At 44.6% G+C, this 24,947-nt stretch overlaps 2 protein-coding genes across 5 annotated transcripts in view; one reads left to right on the forward strand and one right to left on the reverse strand.

The window, feature by feature from the left end:
• Positions 1-2,571: 2,571 nt before the first annotated feature.
• On the forward strand, positions 2,572-5,147 carry MRPL33 (mitochondrial ribosomal protein L33). Its single transcript, XM_073671770.1, has 4 exons — positions 2,572-2,706; positions 4,159-4,177; positions 4,614-4,720; positions 4,889-5,147. The coding sequence occupies exons 1-4, from the start codon at positions 2,685-2,687 to the stop codon at positions 4,936-4,938; spliced, it is 198 nt and encodes a 65-aa protein (XP_073527871.1). The 5' UTR covers positions 2,572-2,684; the 3' UTR covers positions 4,939-5,147.
• Positions 5,148-7,871: 2,724 nt separating this feature from the next.
• The window catches only part of RBKS (ribokinase), a 63,287-nt gene continuing 46,211 nt past the window's right edge, over positions 7,872-24,947 (reverse strand). For all 4 annotated transcript variants that reach the window (XM_073671765.1, XM_073671766.1, XM_073671769.1 and 1 more), the window contains 3 exons: positions 24,722-24,813; positions 24,368-24,556; positions 7,872-8,212 (listed from right to left, as the gene is read on the reverse strand). In XM_073671765.1, the coding sequence (XP_073527866.1) occupies positions 8,036-8,212; positions 24,368-24,556; positions 24,722-24,813 (458 nt within the window). In that variant the 3' untranslated portion in view covers positions 7,872-8,035. The remainder of the gene's footprint in view (positions 8,213-24,367; positions 24,557-24,721; positions 24,814-24,947) is intronic.

Here is a 24,947-nt window from a genome sequence, read left to right on the forward strand (position 1 = left end):
ATATCTGACAGTGAGGCATCGGGAGCACAGCCATATCTGACAGTGAGGCATCGGGGGGCGGGAGCACGGCCATATCTGACAGTGAGGCATCGGGGGGCGGAAGCACGGCCATATCTGACAGTGAGGCATCGGGCGGCGGGAGCACAGCCATACCTGACAGTGAGGCATCGGGGGGCGGGAGCACGGCCATATCGGACAGTGAGGCATCGGGGGGCGGAAGCACGGCCATATCTGACAGTGAGGCATCGGGCGGCGGGAGCACGGCCATATCTGACAGTGAGGCATCGGGCGGCGGGAGCACAGGCAATATCTGACAGTGAGGCATCGGGAGCACAGCCATATCTGACAGTGAGGCATCGGGTGGTGGGAGCACGGCCATATCTGACAGTGAGGCATTGGGAGCACAGGCCATATCTGACAGTGAGGCATCGGGAGCACAGCCATATCTGACAGTGAGGCATCGGGGGGCGGGAGCACGGCCATATCTGACAGTGAGGCATCGGGGGGCGGAAGCACGACCATATCTGACAGTGAGGCATCGGGCGGCGGGAGCACAGCCGTATCTGACAGTGAGGCATCGAGGGGCGGGAGCACGGCCATATCTGACAGTGAGGCATCGGGGGGCGGAAGCACGGCCATATCTGACAGTGAGGCATCGGGCGGCGGGAGCACGGCCATATCTGACAGTGAGGCATCGGGCGGCGGGAGCACAGGCAATATCTGACAGTGAGGCATCGGGAGCACAGCCATATCTGACAGTGAGACATCGGGTGGTGGGAGCACAGCCATATCTGACAGTGAGGCATCGGGGGGCGGGAGCACGGCCATATCTGACAGTGAGGCATCGGGAGCACAGCCATATCTGACAGTGAGGCATCGGGCGGCGGGAGCACGGCCATATCTGACAGTGAGGCATTGGGAGCACGGCCATATCTGACAGTGAGGCATCGGGAGCATGGCCATGTCTGACAGTGAGGCATCGGGAGCACGGCCATATCTGACAGTGAGGCATCGGGAGCATGGCCATGTCTGACAGTGAGGCATCGGGAGCATGGCCATGTCTGACAGTGAGGCATTGGGAGCACGGCCATATCTGACAGTGAGGCATCGGGAGCATGGCCATGTCTGACAGTGAGGCATCGGGAGCATGGCCATATCTGACAGTGAGGCATCGGGGGGCGGGGGCACAGGCCATATCTGACAGTGAGGCATCGGGAGCACGGCCATATCTGACAGTGAGGCATCGGGCGGCAGGAGCACAGCCATATCTGACAGTGAGGCATCGGGCGGCGGGAGCACAGGCCATATCTGACAGTGAGGCATCAGGCGGCGGGAGCAAGGCCATATCTGACAGTGAGGCATCGGGGGGCGGGAGCACGGCCATATCTTACAGTGAGGCATCGGGCGGCGGGAGCACGGCCATATCTGACAGTGAGGCATCGGGCGGCGGGAGCACAGGCAATATCTGACAGTGAGGCATCGGGAGCACAGCCATATCTGACAGTGAGGCATCGGGTGGTGGGAGCACAGCCATATCTGACAGTGAGGCATCGGGGGGCGGGAGCACGGCCATATCTGACAGTGAGGCATCGGGAGCACAGCCATATCTGACAGTGAGGCATCGGGCGGCGGGAGCACGGCCATATCTGACAGTGAGGCATTGGGAGCACGGCCATATCTGACAGTGAGGCATCGGGAGCATGGCCATGTCTGACAGTGAGGCATCGGGAGCACGGCCATATCTGACAGTGAGGCATCGGGAGCATGGCCATGTCTGACAGTGAGGCATCGGGAGCATGGCCATGTCTGACAGTGAGGCATTGGGAGCACGGCCATATCTGACAGTGAGGCATCGGGAGCATGGCCATATCTGACAGTGAGGCATCGGGAGCATGGCCATATCTGACAGTGAGGCATCGGGAGCATGGCCATGTCTGACAGTGAGGCATTGGGAGCACGGCCATATCTGACAGTGAGGCATCGGGAGCATGGCCATGTCTGACAGTGAGGCATCGGGAGCATGGCCATATCTGACAGTGAGGCATCGGGAGCATGGCCATGTCTGACAGTGAGGCATCGGGAGCATGGCCATATCTGACAGTGAGGCATCGGGAGCATGGCCATGTCTGACAGTGAGGCATTGGGAGCACGGCCATATCTGACAGTGAGGCATCGGGAGCATGGCCATATCTGACAGTGAGGCATCGGGAGCACAGGCCGCCATCGCCGCCATCTTGGTGCTCCTGAGACGCTTCATGGGAAATAGTAATTTGTCCTTTATACTGAAGAACTGCAATATATAGAGTGAGTGATCAAACGATCGCAGGGTCACGTCCCCTATAGGAACTAAGAAAAAAAATAGTGTCAGATTTAAACAAAAAAATAAATAAAATCTGCCCTTTTTTTCCAGTTAAAAATCAATAAATTAAAAGAATAAGCAGCTTTTCTTCAGGACACGGAGGGAGTTGTAGTTTGGCCTCAGTGGTGTAACTCAGATGCCGCCTGACGCGTCCTGTGTGACTGGCGACCTACACACATTCATCATTACCTTCTGTCACTAGAGGGCGACGACATAACAGTTGGTCGCCATTTTCTTGGAGTCCGCGCCCTGTGACCCGGAAGTGAAGAGCTGAGAGGCCGCAAATGGTGGAGCAGCAGCTTCACGTCCTTGTACTGCCGCAGGGATGTTCCTCACCTGTGTGAACTGTGAGTGCGGATGGGTGAGGGTCATACTGTGGAGGATGGGGGTGGTAGTGGAGGGGGGGTCACGCTGTGGGGGATGGTGGTGGTAGTGGAGGGGTCACACTGTGGAGGATGGGGGTGGCAGTGGGTTTCGTGGTCATGCTGTGGAAGATGGGGGTGGTAGTGGGGGGGTCACTGTGGAAGATAGGGGTGGTGGTGGGGGGGTCACTGTGGAAGATAGGGGTGGTAGTGGGGGGGTCACGCTGTGGAGGATGGGGGTGGTAGTGGGTTTGGTGGTCATGCTGTGGAAGATGGGGGTGGGGGTCACTGTGGAAGATAGGGGTGGTAGTGGGGGGGTCACGCGGTGGAGGATGGGGGTGGTAGTGGGGGGGTCACGCTGTGGAGGATGGGGGTGGTAGTGGGGGGGTCACGCTGTGGAGGATGGGGGTGGTAGTGGGTTTGGTGGTCATGCTGTGGAAGATGGGGGTGGTAGTGGGGGGGTCATACTGTGGAGGATGGGGGTGGTAGTGGGGGGGGTCACGCTGTGGAGGATCGGGGTGGTAGTGGGGGGGTCACGCTGTGGAGGATCGGGGTGGTAGTGGGGGGGGTCGTGCTGTGGAGGATCGGGGTGGTAGTGGGGGGGTCACGCTGTGGAGGATCGGGGTGGTAGTGGGGGGGGGTCGTGCTGTGGAGGATGGGGGTGGTAGTGGGGGGGGTCACGCTGTGGAGGATGGGGCGCTCAGCAGTGCAGTGATATTGGCTCCTGGTGTATGGGGGGCCCCTCGGGCCCTTGTCTGTTTCCATCTTTCCTCCTCGCCTCCCCAGAGCTGTCACGTTCTCATTTTCCGGTGTTGGTCGAGGTCTTTTTTGCTGGACGAGCTGCTGTTTTCAATTTTACCATCTCGGGGCCGTACGACTTTGCAATCTCTTTCTAGAATGAGAAGTGACCTAAAAATAGCGAGATATATATATATATATATATATATATATATATATATATATATATATATATATATATATATATATATATAATAATATAATTTTTTTTTTTTCACCATCTGGGAAAAATCTTCTCTGAGTCTATCAGTTCGGTCAGTTGTGCCCGTTCCAGTACCAAATATGCAATTTATGTATACGTATTAGGAAAAGGCAGTGACTTCCGGCTGCCATGACAGTGCTATCAGCGCCCCACGATCATGTTATGGGGCATCGATTGGCGTCAAGAGTCCCCTTCCCTCGCTTCCAACCTCTTAAACGCCGCTGTTGGAGGTTACAGAGGCATATAAGGGGTTAAACTGCTCAGATCGGAACTCGGGTGTGCATGTAAGGGGGGTGTGACCCATGGAAACCTGGGCAGAGTGGGCACCAGGACTATATGTGGTGATGGGGGTAGTAGTGTGTAGTAGCAGATGTTGGGTGTTGTATCACATATTAATCTTCTCCTTTCTTCTTTTCTCCCCGTCGTGTGCGGAGCAGTTGCCAAGGGGAAATCCAAGTAAGTGCAGCCGCGTCCTGCAAGTTCTCCTGTACTGACCGATCTTTATAATCATGGACATGATCATAGCCAATATAGAGCCAGCAGAATAGTGAGCACAGCTCTGGAGTATAATACAGGATGTAACTCAGGATCAGTAATGTAATGTATGTACACAGTGACTGCACCAGCAGAATTGTGAGTGCAGCTCTGGAGTATAATACAGGATGTAACTCAGGATCAGTAATGTAATGTATGTACACAGTGACTGCACCAGCAGAATTGTGAGTGCAGCTCTGGAGTATAATACAGGATGTAACTCAGGATCAGTAATGTAATGTATGTACACAGTGAGTGCAGCTCTGGAGTATAATACAGGATCAGTAATGTATATACTCAGTGATTTTACTTATATATATACACACATTAACCTCTCGTCCTCTGTGTTTTCGGTCAGGGTGCTTTTGGTAAAGATGGTCAGTGCTGCAGGAACTGGTTATAGCTTCAACACTCGGAGGAACAAATTAAAGGACAAGCTCATCCTGAGGAAGTACGACCCTCTTGGTCAGTTTGTGTCTTACACCTATTATTTGGGGGGGAGGTTGTTTCTTCTTTCTGGATGATCTTCGCATTTCTTGTAGAATAAGTCATTGGGAGGTTGCTGTGCCGCGGCTTCAGTCTTCGCTGCGGCACTTTGTGCAGTTTCATGATCTTTGTTCCTCCTTCTTGCAGTAAAACAACACGTCTTGTTCCACGAGAAGAAGAAAATCCGCAGCATTTAGTGACCGCTCAGTGGATGAAGTAGAGAAAGGACTTATTGTGGGGGATACGCTGAGGTGCATGTGTCCTGTGGTGTCTGAGGACTGGTGGTCACGTCCTGTCAGCGGAGGCCGGGCTGCAGCGCACAGAGGGTTAATGCTGCTGTAATAACTGATGACGGAGTCTTCAGTGAAAGTCGACTCTTCACCAATAAATAAATGTTTCTACCTTTTGTACGGACGTCCCAGGACGCGGTGCTTGTGAATTACTTTCCTGCATCTCTTTATTTCACTGATATCCTTCAGGCCAGGACTTGAGTAATCTGTGAGATCAGGTAACATGCGGCATTACTGCAGAGTCCGGGTTTATCTCCTCTCGGGACGTTGCAGTAATGCCGCAATTTACTGGATTGATGGAGCCAAAACCCAACAGAAAATCACCAGGAAGCACAAAATCTGGTCACTGCCTTCTACATTACAGCAGCCCCCCGACTACTCCAGCATTTACAGTTGTGCTCAAAAGTTTACATACCCCGACAGATTTTTTGCTTTCTCGGCCTTGTTTCAGAGAATATGAATGATAACAAAAAAACTTTCTCCACTCATGGTTATTGGTTGGGGGAAGCCATTTATTGTCAAACTACTGTGTTTTCTCTTTATAAATCTTAATGACAACCAAAAACATCCAAATGACCCTGATCAAAAGTTCACATACCCCAGGTCTTAATACCGTGTATTGTCCCCTCTAACATCAATGACAGCTTGAAGTCTTTTGTGATAGTTGTGGTTGAGGTCCTTTATTTTCTCAGATGGTAAAGCTGCCCATTCTTCTTGGCAAAAAGCCTCCAGTTCCTGTAAATTCCTGGGCTGTCTAGCATGAACTGCGCTCTTGAGATCTCCCCAGAGTGGCTCAATGATATTGAGGTCAGGAGACTGAGATGGCCACTCCAGAACCTTCCCTTTGTTCTACTGGTCAACTTTGCCTTGTGTTTTGGATCGTTGTCATGTTGGAACGTCCAAGTACATCCAATGCACTGCTTCTGGGCTGATGAGTGCAAATTTGCCTCCAGTATTTGCTGATAACGTGCTGCATTCATCTTTCCTTCAACTTCTACCAAATTTCCTGTGCCTTTGTAGCTCACACATCCCCAAAACATCAGCGATCCACCTCCGTGCTTTACTGTAGGAATGGTGTTCCTTTCATGATAGGCCTTGTTGACCTCTCTCCAAATGAACTTTTTGGCCACAACCATAAACGTTACAATTTTGGTCTCATCACTCCAAATTACCTTGTTCCAGAAGTTGTGAGGCTTGTCTCTGTGCTGTTTGGCGTATTGTAGGCGAGATACTTTGTGGCATTTGCGCAGTAATGGCTTTCTTCTGGCAACTCGACCATGCAGCCCATTTTTCTTCAAGTGCCTCCTTATTGTGCATCTTGAAACAGCCACACCGCTAGTTTTCAGAGAGTCCTGAATTTCAGCTGATGTTATTTGTGGGTTTTTCTTTGCATCCCAAACAATTTTCCTGGCAGTTGTGGCCGAAATTTTTGTTGGCCTACCTGACCGTGGTTTGGTTTTTACAGAGCCTCTGATTTTCCATTTGTTAATCACAGTTTGAACGCTGCTGACTGGCATTATCAATTCCTTGGATATCTTTTTATATCCCTTTCCTGTGTTATACAGTTCAGCTACCTTTTCCCATAGATCCGTTGACAATTCTTTTGCTTTCCCCATGACTCACAATCCAGAAACTTCAGTGGCTGGATGAAAGATGCAAGAGTCTCTCTGGATCCCAGAAACTCACTCAGCTTTTATGCACACACACTGATTACAAGCAAACAGGTCACAGGTGAGGATGCTACCTTTAGTAGCCATTCAAAGCCATTTGGGTCAAATTCTGTGGATGTTATCAGGCCAAAATCACCAGGGTATGTGAACTTTTGATCAGGGTCATTCTCCCCGGTTCCTCTGCTGAGCGGTAACATGGATTACAGCGGGGGGACTCTTAGGACAGGTGAGTAGAAGGATTTTTTATTTTATTCTTATTTTTACAGGTGGTCACTACTGGAGCAGACACTACTACCCTCATCATTGTCCCTGCTGGTACTGATCGCAGCGCCGGCAGGGAACCATGATGAGGGCAGCATTCAGCACCCGACCCTTGGGAACAGCTCTAACTGTAGAGCTGATTCTCAAGCGCCAGTAATATAGGCTGGATGTGAGGTCTGTATATATATTTATGGCCCCAATTTATTGTGATGTCTGCACCAGAAACTACTTAAAACGTCACAAACTTTTTATACAAGGTGAAGTTTTTTTGCGACTTTTGGCGTTGTTACGCTGTTTGGGGGCCATCCCCACCAATTTGTGTGAAGCTTGGATGAAACATTGCACCCTACAAATTTATGATAATTTACGCCACAAAGGTCCTGTGTTCTCTGACTGGAGTATGTTTCTGACAGTGGCACACAATTCATCAAGACTGGGGTAGAAAATGTCGTTTTGAATGTATCGGGGCCTAAATCTTTTACTTAACCAGACATGACATTGCTTTCCTATGATACGGTGCAGTGTAATACCTAGTGCAGCCTGGAGGTGTCACTATTGCTCCCCCTAACAGCATATTCCATTACAACATATACATGTATATTGCCTCCATGCTTCTATAAGGGGCAGGCACCCAGCTAATCATTGGCACTGTGGTATTGATACGATAGTGCTGGATTGCTGTTACTCCGGATTTACATTCGGGATCCCGGGAAAGCTGGGTGACCACCTGTAGTGGTGACCAGATCTATAAATGGGCTCAGCAGATTCGCTGACAACTATAGAGATGAATCTGAGGACCAGACGTCCGCAACCTGCGGCACTCCGGCTACAACTTCCAGCACGTCTTGACAATTACCGGCTGTCAAGGCATGCTGGGAGTTGTAGTTCCACCTATGCTATACACAGTCATTTGCATTTCAGAATTTTATTATTGAATCACTAAAAAAAAAATGGAGGGGTTTCCCTCTTCTTTACTTCTGGGGTGGTCTCCGCGCACCATAGGATAGGTGTGTTTATGGGCCTCCTCGCATCCACGTCTCGGCCTGGACATCGCTCCCCCGGACCGGCATCCTTCATGAGAAGATGTCCTGAGGAAGGTGCTGGCGATACGGGTAGGACGTCTGTGTGCCCGCCGCCTGGACGCTCACTGACGCGATGTGGTTTGACCTCTTCACCATTTCTTCCATGCTGAGCTGAGGATGATGAGCGATGAAGAAAGCCAGCGCCCCAATAAAACTGTCCCCGGCCCCCTGAGAGGAGGAAAGAGACGGAAAATGTGACATGGCGGACGTCGACTGGACCAGAGGACAACGTGCGGACCATCCGCGAGGCCGTATGTATCGGAAAGACGGTCATCGTGGTTCCAACAATCAATTAGAATAAAGCTTAGAAAGAGACGGCCAAGTCAGTGAGCGATCAGATTATAGCTGCCTATAAAAGTCTATGGGAAGAAAGGGAGTTCATCAGAGCAAGGGCAGGTTCACATGAGCCTAGAAAAAAAAAAAATCGGAATTTCATCCAGAAAGATAGAATTTTTTTTTTCTCACTTATCCATATAGAATCTGTTTTTTACAGCAGCAGCTATTAATCATTTACAGTTTCCTATGTTACAGAATTGAAATGCAACTGTAAAAATCAGATGTGATACGGTGGCTTTGTACTTTCTCTCACCCCAGTGCTGGATTCACAGTTACACTACTCAGTACGGCTCTATGATGTTCTCCATTCTACTGCTGCATTTTACTGTTTTTTTCACGTCACCCCAGTGCTGAGATTACAGCTACACAGCTCAGTACTACTACATATCTATCTTCCATGCTGCAATGTTCTAGTAAGTATTTTATCTCACTCCACTGCTGGACTCACAGCTACACTATTTAGTAATGCTGTATAATGTCCTCCATGCAATAGCTGCTGTCTAGTAAGTGTTTTATTGCAACCATGTGCTTGATTCACAGCTACACTACTCAGTAATGCTATATAATGTCCTCCATGCAATTTCTGGTAAGTATTTTATCTCACCTGTGAGATTGATTCACAGCTACACCTCTCAGTGCTGTACAATATTCTCTATGCTACTGCTGCATTTTATTGCTCTTTTTTTCATCCAGGTGCTGGATTACAGCTACACAGCTCAGTACTACTACATATCTATCTTTCATGGTACAAAGTTCTAGTAATTATTTTATCTCACTCCACCGCTGGACTCACTTAGTACAGCTGTATAATGTCCTCCATGCAATTTCTGCATTCTAGTAATTGTTTTAGCTCACCTCAAAGCTGGATTCACAGCACCACTACTCAGTAGTGCAGTATAAATAGCCTCCCCGCTCCTGCATTTTAGTGTTTTCTCTCACCCGTGTGCTGGGATCACAGCTCAGTACTACTACATATTTGTCTTCCATGCTGTAACTTTATAGTAAGTATTTAATCTCATTCCATGGCTGGATTCACAGCTACGTAGCTCAGCATTGCTATATAATGTCCTCCATTGGTCCCTTTCATTATTAATGAAGTGTTCATTTTTGGGAAATCTTTTTGCCTCTGTATTCAGACTCATCAGGTTCCTGCTCACGTCCCTGTTATTTTGACCTTTCATATTTGCAGAAGGAAAATTACCCAGAGATGAAGAAAACAGAATTTCAGAGCCGCGTCCAGAGTTCTAGCATCACTGTGAGACATGGTATAAATAGCCGTGGAAGGATCGGCATTGTGCCGCATGTCAGTGAATCTCCGTCTAGACCTCCCGGACTATTTATGCCTATGTTTCCACCTTGGAAGCTCGTATTTTCCATGCACGGAAACCCCTGTCCATGCAGCACCGCCATGCCCCTTGGTCTCTTTTGTTGAGTGCGGCTTCCTTTTGGCAGCATCTTCCAGTACAGGCAGCTATCTCTGCCTCCGGCTCCTAATCTAATCTGCACAGAAAAAAAATATAATTGTGCCTATAAATTATAAGCTATTGTGCCATCCACATCCCGACCGGAAGGGGAACCGGTGCAGAGGTGCATACGGAAAGGGGGGCAGAGGTGCATCCGGAAAGGGGGGCAGAGGTGCATCCGGAAAGGGGGGCAGAGGTGCATCCGGAAAGGGGGGCAGAGGTGCATCCGGAAAGGGGGGCAGAGGTGCATCCGGAAAGGGGTGCAGAGGTGCATCCGGAAAGGGGTGCAGAGGTGCAACAAGAATGGGTGCAGAGGTGCAACAAGAATGGGTGCAGAGGTGCCACTGCAGGGGGGTGCAGAGGTGCAACAAGAATGGGTGCAGAGGTGCAACAAGAATGGGTGCAGAGGTGCAACAAGAATGGGTGCAGAGGTGCCACTGCAGGGGGGGTGCAGAGAATTCTGTTGCACCTGAGCCATTAGTTGAACCAAGGTCCCATTTGCCCCCTAGAGTGACAGTAATGGTATGAAGGACAGTGTGGGACCTAAACCAGACAGAAAACGACCCAGGATTTAAGGGGGGGGGGGGGGGGGGTAGTTTTCAGGGCAGACAATGAGATGAACCCCTTGACACTTGACATGATAAGACTTGGGGTGGGCAGAGCACAGGTGGTCGCCCCCTGTGGGAACTCAGCAGCTTTTCCTGATGGATCGGAGTGATCTAACACTGAGTCACCCTGGGAGTCAGGGTCGGCTATTAACCCCTGCATTCCTATCTCATGACAAACCTCCTATAATAATCCCTAGTACAAGGGATCAAAGCACCAGATACACAGTCACATTCTTTCCCAAAACTCTGCATGGCTTGTGGTTTAAGATAACCAAAAACATGCCAGCCGAGAGGAGCGTCTGCAGGCCAAATGTGCACAGGAGCTGACAGTTCAGATTGTACGGGTGGAGGATGGGCCAGATCCATGTGAGCGAGGCAGCCATTGTGTCCGGACCACAGGACCCTGACCAGGGCCATAACGGATTAGGGACTGTTTATTGAGTGGGAAGATCAGATGCATGTAATAAGTAATGTGGTGGGAAAAAACATCCTGTACTCCAGAGCTGCACTCACTATTCTGCTGGTACAGTCACTGTGTACATACATTACATTACTGATCCTGTACTGATCCTGAGTTACCTCCTGTATTATACTCCAGAGCTGCACTCACTATTCTGCTGGTGCAGTCATTGTGTACATACATTACATTACTGATCCTGAGTTACATACTGTATTATACTCCAGAGCTGCACTCACTATTCTGCTGGTGCAGTCACTGTGTACATACATTACTGATCCTGTTACATCCTGTATTATACTCCAGAGCTGAACTCACTATTCTGCTGGTGCAGTCACTGTGTACATACATTACTGATCCTGTACTGATCCTGAGTTACATCTTGTATTATACTCCAGAGCTGCACTCACTATTCTGCTGGTGCAGTCACTGTGTACATACATTACATTACTGATCCAGAGTTACATCCTGTATTATACTCCAGAGCTGCGCTCACTATTCTGCTGGTGTAGTCACTATGTACATACATTACATTACTGATCCAGAGTTACATCCTGTATTATACTCCAGAGCTGCACTCACTATTCTGCTGGTGCAGTCACTGTGTACATACATTACATTACTGATCCTGAGTTACCTCCTGTATTATACTCCAGAGCTGCACTCACTATTCTGCTGGTGCAGTCACTGTGTACATACATTACATTACTGATCCTGAGTTACATCCTGTATTATAGTCCAGAGCTGCACTCACTATTCTGCTGGTGCAGTCACTGTGTACATACATTACATTACTGATCCGGAGTTACCTCCTGTATTATACTCCAGAGCTGCACTCACTATTCTGCTGGTGCAGTCACTGTGTACATACATTACATTACTGATCCTGTACTGATCCTGAGTTACATCCTGTATTATACTCCAGAGCTGCACTCACTATTCTGCTGGTGCAGTCACTGTGTACATACATTACATTACTGATCCTGTACTGATCCTGAGTTACATCCTGTATTATACTCCAGAGCTGCACTCACTATTCTGCTGGTGCAGTCACTGTGTACATACATTACATTACTAATCCTGAGTTACATCCGGTATTATCCTCCAGAGCTGCACTCACTATTCTGCTGGTGCAGTCACTGTGTACATACATTACTGATCCTGAGTTACATCCTGTATTATACTGCAGAGCTGCACTCACTATTCTGCTGGTGCAGTCACTGTGTACATACATTACATTACTGATCCTGAGTTACATCCTGTATTATACTCCAGAGCTGCACTCACTATTCTGCTGGTACAGTCACTGTGTACATACATTACTGATCCTGTACTGATCCTGAGTTACCTCCTGTATTATACTCCAGAGCTGCACTCACTATTCTGCTGGTGCAGTCATTGTGTACATACATTACATTACTGATCCTGAGTTACATACTGTATTATACTCCAGAGCTGCACTCACTATTCTGCTGGTGCAGTCACTGTGTACATACATTACATTACTGATCCTGTTACATCCTGTATTATACTCCAGAGCTGAACTCACTATTCTGCTGGTGCAGTCACTGTGTACATACATTACTGATCCTGTACTGATCCTGAGTTACATCTTGTATTATACTCCAGAGCTGCACTCACTATTCTGCTGGTGCAGTCACTGTGTACATACATTACATTACTGATCCAGAGTTACATCCTGTATTATACTCCAGAGCTGCGCTCACTATTCTGCTGGTGTAGTCACTATGTACATACATTACATTACTGATCCAGAGTTACATCCTGTATTATACTCCAGAGCTGCACTCACTATTCTGCTGGTGCAGTCACTGTGTACATACATTACATTACTGATCCTGAGTTACCTCCTGTATTATACTCCAGAGCTGCACTCACTATTCTGCTGGTGCAGTCACTGTGTACATACATTACATTACTGATCCTGAGTTACATCCTGTATTATAGTCCAGAGCTGCACTCACTATTCTGCTGGTGCAGTCACTGTGTACATACATTACATTACTGATCCGGAGTTACCTCCTGTATTATACTCCAGAGCTGCACTCACTATTCTGCTGGTGCAGTCACTGTGTACATACATTACATTACTGATCCTGTACTGATCCTGAGTTACATCCTGTATTATACTCCAGAGCTGCACTCACTATTCTGCTGGTGCAGTCACTGTGTACATACATTACATTACTGATCCTGTACTGATCCTGAGTTACATCCTGTATTATACTCCAGAGCTGCACTCACTATTCTGCTGGTGCAGTCACTGTGTACATACATTACATTACTAATCCTGAGTTACATCCGGTATTATCCTCCAGAGCTGCACTCACTATTCTGCTGGTGCAGTCACTGTGTACATACATTACTGATCCTGAGTTACATCCTGTATTATACTGCAGAGCTGCACTCACTATTCTGCTGGTGCAGTCACTGTGTACATACATTACATTACTGATCCTGAGTTACATCCTGTATTATACTCCAGAGCTGCACTCACTATTCTGCTGGTGCAGTCACTGTGCACATACATTACATTACTGATCCTGAGTTACCTCCTGTATTATACTCCAGAGCAGCACTCACTATTCTGCTGGTGCAGTCACTGTATACATACATTACATTACTGATCCTGAGTTACCTCCTGTATTATACTCCAGAGCTGCACTCACTATTCTGCTGGTGCAGTCACTGTGTACATACATTACATTACTGATCCTGTACTGATCCTGAGTTACATCCTGTATTATACTCCAGAGCTGCACTCACTATTCTGCTGGTGCAGTCACTGTGTACATACATTACATTACTGATCCTGAGTTACATCCTGTATTATACTCCAGAGCTGCACTCACTATTCTGCTGGTGCAGTCACTGTGTACATACATTACATTACTAATCCTGAGTTACATCCTGTATTATCCTCCAGAGCTGCACTCACTATTCTGCTGGTGCAGTCACTGTGTACACACATTACATTACTGATCCTGAGTTACATCCTGTATTATACTCCAGAGCTGCAGTCACTATTCTGCTGGTGCAGTCACTGTGTACATACATTACATTACTGATCCTGAGTTACCTCCTGTATTATACTCCAGAGCTGCACTCACTATTCTGCTGGTGCAGTCACTGTGTACATACATTACATTACTGATCCTGAGTTACATCCTGTATTATACTCCAGAGCTGTGCTCACTATTCTGCTGGTGCAGTCACTGTGTACATACATTACATTACTGATCCTGAGTTACATCCTGTATTATACTCCAGAGCTGCACTCACTATTCTGCTGGTGCAGTCACTGTGTACATACATTACATTACTGATCCTGAGTTACATCCTGTATTATACTCCAGAGCTGCACTCACTATTCTGCTGGTGCAGTCACTGTGTACATACATTACATTACTGATCCTGAGTTACATCCTGTATTATACTCCAGAGCTGCACTCACTATTCTGCTGGTACAGTCACTGTGTACATACATTACATTACTGATCCTGAGTTACATCCTGTATTATACTCCAGAGCTGTGCTCACTATTCTGCTGGTGCAGTCACTGTGTACATACATTACATTACTGATCCGGAGTTACATCCTGTATTATACTCCAGAGCTGCACTCACTATTCTGCTGGTGCAGTCACTGTGTACATACATTACATTACTAATCCTGAGTTACATCCTGTATTATCCTCCAGAGCTGCACTCACTATTCTGCTGGTGCAGTCACTGTGTACATACATTACATTACTGATCCTGAGTTACATCCTGTATTATCCTCCAGAGCTGCACTCACTATTCTGCTGGTGCAGTCACTGTGTACATACATTACATTACTGATCCTGAGTTACATCCTGTATTATACTCCAGAGCTGCACTCACTATTCTGCTGGTGCAGTCACTGTGTACATACATTACATTACTGATCCTGAGTTACATCCTGTATTATACTCCAGAGCTGCACTCACTATTCTGCTGGTGCAGTCACTGTGTACATACATTACATTACTGATCCTGAGTTACATCCTGTATTATACTCCAGAGCTGCACTCACTATTCTGCTGGTGCAGTCACAGTGTACATACATTACGTTACTGATCCTGAGTTACATCCTGTATTATACTCCAGAGCTGCACTCACTATTCTGCTGGTGCAGTCACTGTGTACATACATTACATTACTGATCCTGAGTTACATCCTGTATTATACTCCAGAGCTGCACTCACTATTCTGCTGGTGCAGTCACTGTGTATATACATTACATTACTGATCCTGAGTTACATCCTGTATTATACTCCAGAGCTGCACTCACTATTCTGCTGGTGCAGTCACTGTGTACATACATTACATTACTGATCCTGAGTTACATCCTGTATTATACTCCAGAGCTGGACTCACTGTTCTGCTGGTGGGTGATCAGTGTAAATCACACGTGGGTCCTCCAGAGAAAAGTTTCTTATAGTAACTTTTCAGTAAACTTTTAGTGGCACAACACATCGCTCCAACACCACACGCACCTGGATTCTGACTCTTAAAGGAGCGCACGCTGCTAAAAATCGCAGTGAGTGTTATCTTTATTGTATAGGATGGAATATTCCTGGATCTCCCGTCTCTTCTGCGGTCTGATCTCTTTGTGTATATAGCGCCTGTATATACCTGTGTCTCTGGCAGGGCCACGGCTTGTGGTCGCCCTCTAACCGCTTACTCATCCAGCTTCATATCATTCCAGGCGAGGGGGAAAGTGCTGGGCAATCGTGAGTCAATCAGCAGTAATCCTGAGCCCGGCACGGTACCATCTGCCCCATTTACACTATCTAATTAACCACTTCATCACCATGACATTAATTTTCTTCCCTCACTTTCATTTTTTCCTCCCCTACTTCCAGGAGCCATAACTTGATTTTTATTTGAGTCAACATTGCCCTATAATTATTTTTTTTTTGTAGGCGGAGTTGTAGTTTTGAATGACAATTTACCATATAACGTACTAAAAATGGGGAGAAAAAAAAAAAAAAAAAAGTCCTAATTGGGTGAAATGGTGTAAAAAAAAAAAATCGGCCCCCTGATGAAGCGACAGCGAAAGGCAGTTTGGGAGCAAACACTGACAGATACGTATCTGCCCCCTGATGAAGCGACAGCGAAACGCAGTTTGGGAGCAAACACTGACAGATACGTATCTGCCCCCTGATGAAGCAACAGCGAAACGCAGTTTGGGAGCAAACACTGACAGATACGTATCTGAGTGATCCAGGTCATGGACAACGCTACATTTTATGGAGGCGATATAATCGGTCACTACGTCTCCAAAGGCAGAAATCGTGACATCCAGGGAGGCCGTTCAGGAAAAGGACGCATTCATTTACTAAGGAGTTAACCCTTTACATACCAGTCGGCTCCGCAGCCCGACCCTCATTGCAGTGACCACAGGCGACGTCCTCCTGTGAGGCCTCACACTTGATTTTAATGAGGCCTTTCATCAATCAGGAAGTCGAAAACGGATCTACAGCAATGAGGACGCTGAGGATGAGGCTGCAATTATTTCTGGGTGGTCCTGGGATCACCACCTTTACTGGAAGAGACGAGACGTTTTACTGCACAGTCAGGAACAACTCCGGCTCCCTGAATCAGTGCATTTCTCATGGGCAATTCACCCCAAAACTAAACCCTGTCCTGTCCGTACATCAGAAATACAACAGCCGAAGATTAACACTTTACCCCATAATAACACCCGCCACATATCCACCCAAACCATCCCAGCCACTGCTGATACAAAAGCATGAAGCGCCATTCACTTAAGAAGGAATTATCTACTTTTTAGGTCTTCTTACATCTGATTATTCAAAATGCCTGGCTCATATGTAGAAGAAGAAAAAATACTATAATACTGACCCCTATGTACAAGAATATAACTACTAAAATACTGCTCCTATGTACAAGAATATAACTACTATAATACTGCTCCTATGTACAAGAATATAACTACTATAATACTGCCCCCTATGTACAAGAATATAACTACTATAATACTGCTCCTATGTACAAGAAGATAACTACTATAATACTGCCCCCTATGTACAAGAATATAACTACTAAAATACTGCTCCTATGTACAAGAATATAACTACTATAATACTGCTCCCTATGTACAGGAATATAACTACTATACTACTGCTCCTATGTACAAGAATATAACTACTATACTACTGCTCCTATGTACAAGAATATAACTACTATAATACTGCTCCCTATGTACAAGAATATAACTGCTATAATACTGCCTCCTATGTACAAGAATATAACTACTATAATACTGCTCCTATGTACAAGAATATAACTACTATAATACTGCCCCTATGTACAAGAATATAACTACTATACTACTGCTCCTATGTACAAGAATATAACTACTATAATACTGCTCCTATGTACAAGAATATAACTGCTATAATACTGCCTCCTATGTACAAGAATATAACTACTATAATACTGCTCCTATGTACAAGAATATAACTACTATAATACTGCCCCTATGTACAAGAATATAACTACTATAATACTGCCCCTATGTACAAGAATATAACTACTATAACACTGCCCCCTATGTACAAGAATATAACTACTATAATACTGCTCCCTATGTACAAGAATACAACTACTATAATACTGCTCCCTATGTACAAGAATACAACTACTATAATACTGCTCCTATGTACAAGAATACAACTACTATAATACTGCTCCTATGTACAAGAATATAACTGCTATAATACTGCTCCTATGTACAAGAATATAACTACTATAATACTGCTCCTATGTACAAGAATATAACTACTATAATACTGCCCCTATGTACAAGAATATAACTACTATAATACTGCCCCCTATGTACAAGAATATAACTACTATAATACTGCCCCCTATGTACAAGAATATAACTACTATAATACTGCTCCTATGTACAAGAATATAACTAGTATAATACTGCCCCTATGTACAAGAATATAACTACTATAATACTGCCCCTATGTACAAGAATATAACTACTATAATACTGCCCCTATGTACAAGAATATAACTACTATAATACTGCCCCTATGTACAAGAATATAACTACTATAATACTGCCCCCTATGTACAAGAATATAACTACTGTAATACTGCCCCCTATGAACAAGAATATAACTGCTATAATACTGCCCCCTATGTACAAGAATATAACTACTATAATACTGCCCCCTATGTACAAGAATATAACTACTATAATACTGCTCCTATGTACAAGAATATAACTACTATAATACTGCCCCCTATGTACAAGAATATAACTACTATAATACTGCTCCTATGTACAAGAATATAACTACTATAACACTGCTCCCTATGTACAAGAATATAACTACTGTAATACTGCCGCTATGTACAAGAATATAACTACTATAATACTGCCCCTATGTACAAGAATATAACTACTATAATACTGCCCCCTATGTACAAAAATATAACTACTATAATACTGCCCCCTATGTACAAGAATATAACTACTATAATACTGCTCCTATGTACAAGAATATAACTACTATAATACTGCCCCCTATGTACAAGAATATAACTACTATAATACTGCTCCTATGTACAAGAATATAACTACTATAATACTGCTCCTATGTACAAGAATATAACTACTATAATACTGCCCCTATATACAATATAACTACTATAATACTGCTCCTATGTACAAGAATATAACTACTATATTACTGCTCCCAGTGTACAAGAATATAACTACTATAATACTGCCCCCTATGTGCAAGAATATAACTACTATAATACTGCCCCTATGTACAATAATATAACTACTATAATACTGCCCCCTATGTACAAGAATATAACTACTGTAATACTGCCCCCTATGAACAAGAATATAACTACTATAATACTGCTCCTATGTACAAGAATATAACTGCTATAATACTGCCCCTATGTATAAGAATATAACTACTATAATACTGCTCCTATGTACAAGAATATAACTACTATAATACTGCTCCTATGTACAAGAATATAACGACTATAATACTGCTCCTATGTACAAGAATATAACTACTATAATACTGCTCACTATGTACAAGAATATAACTACTATAATACTGCTCCTATATTTTGGGAATGTTTAGCTTGCAAAAAAGAAGACTGAGAGGAGACTTAATAGCTGTCTACAAATATGTCAAGGGCTGTCACATTGTAGAAGGATCATCTTTATTCTCATTTGCACAAGGAAAGACTAGAAGCAATGGGATGAAACTAAATGGGAGGAGACACAGATTAGATATTAGAAAAAACTTTTTGACAGTTAGGGTGATTAATGAGTGGAACAGGCTGCCACGAGAGGTGGTGAGTTCTCCTTCAATGGACGTCTTCAAACAGAGGCTGGACAGACATCTGTCCGAGATGATCTAGTGAATCCTGCTTTGAGCAGGGGGTTGGACCAGATGACCCAGGAGGTCCCTTCCAACTCTACCATTCTATGATTCTATGATATACAAGAATATAACTACTATAATACTGTCCCTATGTACAAGAATATAACTACTATAATACTGCTCCTATGTACAAGAATATAACTACTATAATACTGCCCCCTATGTACAAGAATATAACTACTATAATACTGCCCCCTATGTACAAGAATATAACTACTATAATACTGCCCCTATGTACAAGAATATAACTACTATAATACTGCTCCTATGTACAAGAATATAACTACTATAATACTGCTCCTATGTACAAGAATATAACTACTATAATACTGCCCCCTATGTACAAGAATATAACTACTATAATACTGCCCCCTATGTACAAGAATATAACTACTATAATACTGCTCCTATATACAATATAACTACTATAATACTGCTCCTATGTACAAGAATATAACTACTATAATACTGCTCCCAGTGTACAAGAATATAACTACTATAATACTGCCCCCTATGTGCAAGAATATAACTACTATAATACTGCCCCTATGTACAATAATATAACTACTATAATACTGCCCCCTATGTACAAGAATATAACTACTGTAATACTGCCCCCTATGAACAAGAATATAACTACTATAATACTGCTCCTATGTACAAGAATATAACTGCTATAATACTGCCCCTATGTATAAGAATATAACTACTATAATACTGCTCCTATGTACAAGAATATAACTACTATAATACTGCTCCTATGTACAAGAATATAACTACTATAATACTGCCCCTATGTACAAGAATATAACTACTATAATACTGCCCCTATGTACAAGAATATAACTACTATAATACTGCCCCTATGTACAAGAATATAACTACTATAATACTGCCCCTATGTACAAGAATATAACTACTATAATACTGCTCCCTATGTACAAGAATATAACTACTATAATACTGCTCCTATGTACAAGAATATAACTACTATAATACTGCCCCCTATGTACAAGAATATAACTACTATAATACTGCTCCCTATGTACAAGAATATAACTACTATAATACTGCTCCTATGTACAAGAATATAACTACTATAATACTGCCCCCTATGTACAAGAATATAACTACTATAATACTGCCCCTATGTGCAAGAATATAACTACTATAATACTGCCCCCTATGTACAAGAATATAACTACTATAATACTGCTCCCTATGTACAAGAATATAACTACTATAATACTGCTCCTATGTACAAGAATATAACTACTATAATACTGCCCCTATGTACAATAATATAACTACTATAATACTTCTCCTATGTACAAGAATATAACTACTATAATACTGCCCCTATGTACAAGAATATAACGACTATAATACTGCCTCCTATGTACAAGAATATAACTACTATAATACTGCCTCCTATGTACAAGAATATAACTACTATAATACTGCTCCTATATACAAGAATATAACTACTATAATACTGCCCCCTATGTACAAGAATATAACTACTATAATACTGCCCCTATGTACAAGAATATAACTACTATAATACTGCCCCTATGTACAAGAATATAACTACTATAATACTGCCCCTATGTACAAGAATATAACTACTATACTACTGCTCCCTATGTACAAGAATATAACTACTATAATACTGCTCCTATGTACAAGAATATAACTACTATAATACTGCTCCTATGTACAAGAATATAACTACTATAATACTGCCCCCTATGTACAAGAATATAACTACTATAATACTGCTCCTATGTACAAGAATATAACTACTATAATACTGCCCCCTATGTACAAGAATATAACTACTATAATACTGCCTTTATGTAGAGGGATGTAGCTATTATAACACTGCTATCCACACTCATTGTCCGCACCGTTTACTACTGCAGAGGACACTCGGGTGAGGAGTATGTGACGGTCTGTGTTGGGGGGTTGGTGTTACTCTGGATTTAGTCTCTGTATACTTCCTCCCCTTCTATAGATATCACACAGAAGCTCCTTTATGTCAGTTGCACAATCTCGGATTATGACGGGGGGGGGGGGTGTGTGATAATTTGGGATGAACCACAAGCCTCATTCCTGCAGATCGGCAGATATAAGCGATTAGTCAGCGCATACAGTGCGGTGAGCGCAGCAATGTGTGACCACAACACCGACCCAGAGGAGGACAATGCAGAAGTGGACGGTGACGGCTGCGTCATATCTGAACTGTTCTTCTGAAGTGACGACTTCTCCACTTTCTTCTGTAATAAAGATCACACAAGACTTTCTCTACTTCTCCTATGATGAAACGTGTGCCGGATCGATCTCTGTGACTAGGCGGGTTTATTATTCAGGATCCTCCTGAGCTGCAATGTTGCTTTTCTTAAAATCTTTTTTTGATAAGATAAAACATGGAATTCTACAAGCTAAAGAAATCGTCAATCCGCTGGAATCCGCCGTCGCTCCATTGTTCTTTGCTGATTTTGAAGTGATGATGTCACGTCTATTGTTCGTGCAGGTTTTTTCCTTGCTAGAAGTGCAGGGGTTATTCTGTTCAGTTGAAGCTCCTGGAGCTTTCCTACCTGAATTGTCTCAGCTGTTCAGTGTCGGCCACTCCCCTCTGCTATATATAGTGGCCTCTGGCACTTACAGATTGCCAGTGTTAGTTCGTACTGCCTGGTTCTGGAGTTGGAGGTGTAATTCGTGGTTGGAGGTGGCATTTGGAGATTTGTTCAGGAGAGTTTGTCTGTGTGCACATCCTCAACCTCTCCTATTTGGTTTCCCCTTCCTTTAACTCCTGGTGTCCCACTCTGTTGTTTTGTGAATGCATTTTCTATGATTGTTATTTTCATTTATCCCTGTCCGCTTTTCCCTGTTTGTCTGGTTAGTGTGTTCCTATACACTCCAGCTTCCCACCTGCCTGGGTAAAGGAGGGGATAGATAAGGGATGATACAGTAGCATAACAAGGCACGTGACCCCGACGTCTTCATCATCAGAAGTAATCCGGGGGACAGGGATAGACTAGGGCACCCTCTAGCTTGAGGGATAGGGAAGGAGCCCCTTCGCCCCTGGATATCCTGCAACAGTGACGTGACAGAAACATCCTAGAAATCAGCAATTCCTGGAACGATTCCTGTGCCCCAGTAAGTGTCCTGGAGATCTCCTGGAGTGTGGGCGAATCTCCCGTGCTCCTCCAAATCCGAGTGGAACCACCAGGAGATCAGCGACTCCAGAAGATTGCCCCTGAACTCTTGAGAACTTGGGGTGGAAGGGAAAGTGTTGCGATGAATGCGCGGCATGAATGCAGTTGGAAATTTCTAGGGATGCGTTTTGCATGCTTACCTAGATGCCCGCCGTCATGTCCATTCAGGGCCGGTCTGACCATGAGATACAAGCCCCTAAACGCTAGACCAGTCTGCTACACCTGACACTACAAGACCCAGCATGGCCTGACAATTGCAGATTGCTATCATGTTAACAGGAATAGACAGAAGCACTACTTTATTTGCCTACATCATCCATACTGGGAGACAGTACTATCTGTGCCTTCATTGTTTACAGATGGAGACAGGGAGGCAGTACTATCTGTGCCTTCATTGTTTACAGATGGAGACAGGGAAGCAGTACTATCTGTGCCTTCATTGTTTACAGATAGTACTGCTTCCCTGTCTCCATCTGTGCCTTCATTATTTACAGATGGAGACAGGGAGGCAAAACTATCTGTGCCTGCATAATCTAATTTTTGAAACTAAGGGACAGCACTCTCTGTACCAACATCATATAAAGGAAGAGACAAGGAGGCAGTACTACCTTTACCTACATTATTTACAGGAAGGTAGTAATAACAACATCATCTACTTTGTCAGACAAGGAGGCAGTACTATATGCACCTATATAGGTAGAGACATGGAGGCAGTACTATCTGTACCTACCTCATTTACTTGGGAGAGATGGGGCAGCAATACTATCTGTACCAACATCATTTTCAAGATCTCTGCTTGCAGTCAGTGAATGGCGACACTACTGTTTACTTTCAGATGCTGAAAACCTGTATAGACCTAATAGTTCTCACAGCTGAGGTTATGGTACAGTTGAATCTGGTTTGGACAATGTACGTTACATACAACCCCAACAACAAATCTCTCACCTGTCAAAAAAAATATAAAATTGATGGATCTCAGGAATATCCAACTTAGCTGGGTCACTTACTGTAGTTTTGATGAATTCACAGTTTTATCAGCAGGAGATTATCAGTAGAGGACTGTCAGGTAGTCCTCCATATTCATGAGCTCTGTATAACCCCGCCCCCACCACTGATTGGCTGCTTTCTGCCTATGCTCAATCAGTGCTGTAGGTGGGGTTAAACAGAGCTCAGCATTCAGAGCACTGCTAAATCTGCAGCAAAAAAAACAAACAAACTGATTTTATCAAAACTGCAGCAAGTAAATGACACATCACTGGAATCAGGGTCTCTGTCTCTACATTATGCTTCTGTTAGATCGGGTAGGGAAAATCCTGGTGACAGATTCCCTTTAAAGGCTCATTCCTGTCTGCAGAGACTGGTGGTGTTGGATGGTTCTTGTAATACTTTTGCAATTTACTGTTTGTTCATATCTCAAGAAAAGCTGCAAATGTTAATACTTTCCTTTTTCTCAGCTGACAGGTTTGTAGCTTTGGTCCAGAATGAGCTTCTCAGCACTGTGCATGTCCGGCCACCGCTGATAAGCCTTCAGTGGTGGTCGGTCTCCTACGCCACAAGCTTTAAAAAGGAAAGAAAAATGTGAATTTTTCAAAAATTGCTAAAATTTAAAAAAAAAAACCCACTAAATTGCAAAAGTCTTTTTTTTCTTTTTTAATACCGATCTGTGCAGATGAGAGTTACCCTTTAAGAGCCAGAAATTGATAAATTCCCAACATATTCTAGAAGGATACCGTACCGTGGTGTCCACTGCCGTCACTTTAGGTGTTGCGATATGTTTGGGTTTGGGGTCTTCCTTGGATACGATTACACATCCCTCTCCTCCTAAGGTGACCAGGACCAGATGACAACCTTTGGCCAACAGCGCCGAGCCGGCAGCTCCGGCATCAGAGGCGCTCCTCACCTGGATGCCCGTCAATAGCTCTGCCTGCAGATTGACAAAGAGACCAGACTGGATGGAAAGCTCAGTGGCAGGATATACAGGAATCAAAGCTTAGGAGTATAAGCCTCGGACACATTAGCTGGAAGCTTGGGGACCATCGATCAGGCAGAGCGTGCAGACCACCGATCAGGCAGAGCGTCGCGTCCTCACCTCGCTCTCATTGCAGCAGAAGATGTCAGAGTGCGTGTAGAAGGCAGGGTCTAGATCAGCGATGGCAGGAGCGGGGTTAAAGATCGTCCTCACTACAGAAAAGAAAAATAGGAACTGAGCACAATCATGCACGATGATGCTTTACACTGCAGGCTGTGAGCAGTGATCTGAGATACAGCAGCCCAGGAGAGCAGAGCAGTCACTTACCATCCACGTTACAGAGACC

Source organism: Phyllobates terribilis, unplaced genomic scaffold (assembly GCF_046119375.1).
Source record: "Phyllobates terribilis strain yellow unplaced genomic scaffold, ASM4611937v1 Scaffold_3__8_contigs__length_932513732, whole genome shotgun sequence".
Lineage (NCBI taxonomy): Eukaryota > Metazoa > Chordata > Amphibia > Anura > Dendrobatidae > Phyllobates > Phyllobates terribilis.

Bases quoted from the DNA above. Each gene is read 5' to 3' on its own strand.
- MRPL33 (XM_073671770.1), top strand. From the start codon at position 2,685: ATGTTCCTCACCTGTGTGAACT. The intron at 4,721-4,888 runs GTCAGTTTGTGT...TCCTTCTTGCAG, and splicing joins GAGGAAGTACGACCCTCTTG to TAAAACAACACGTCTTGTTC.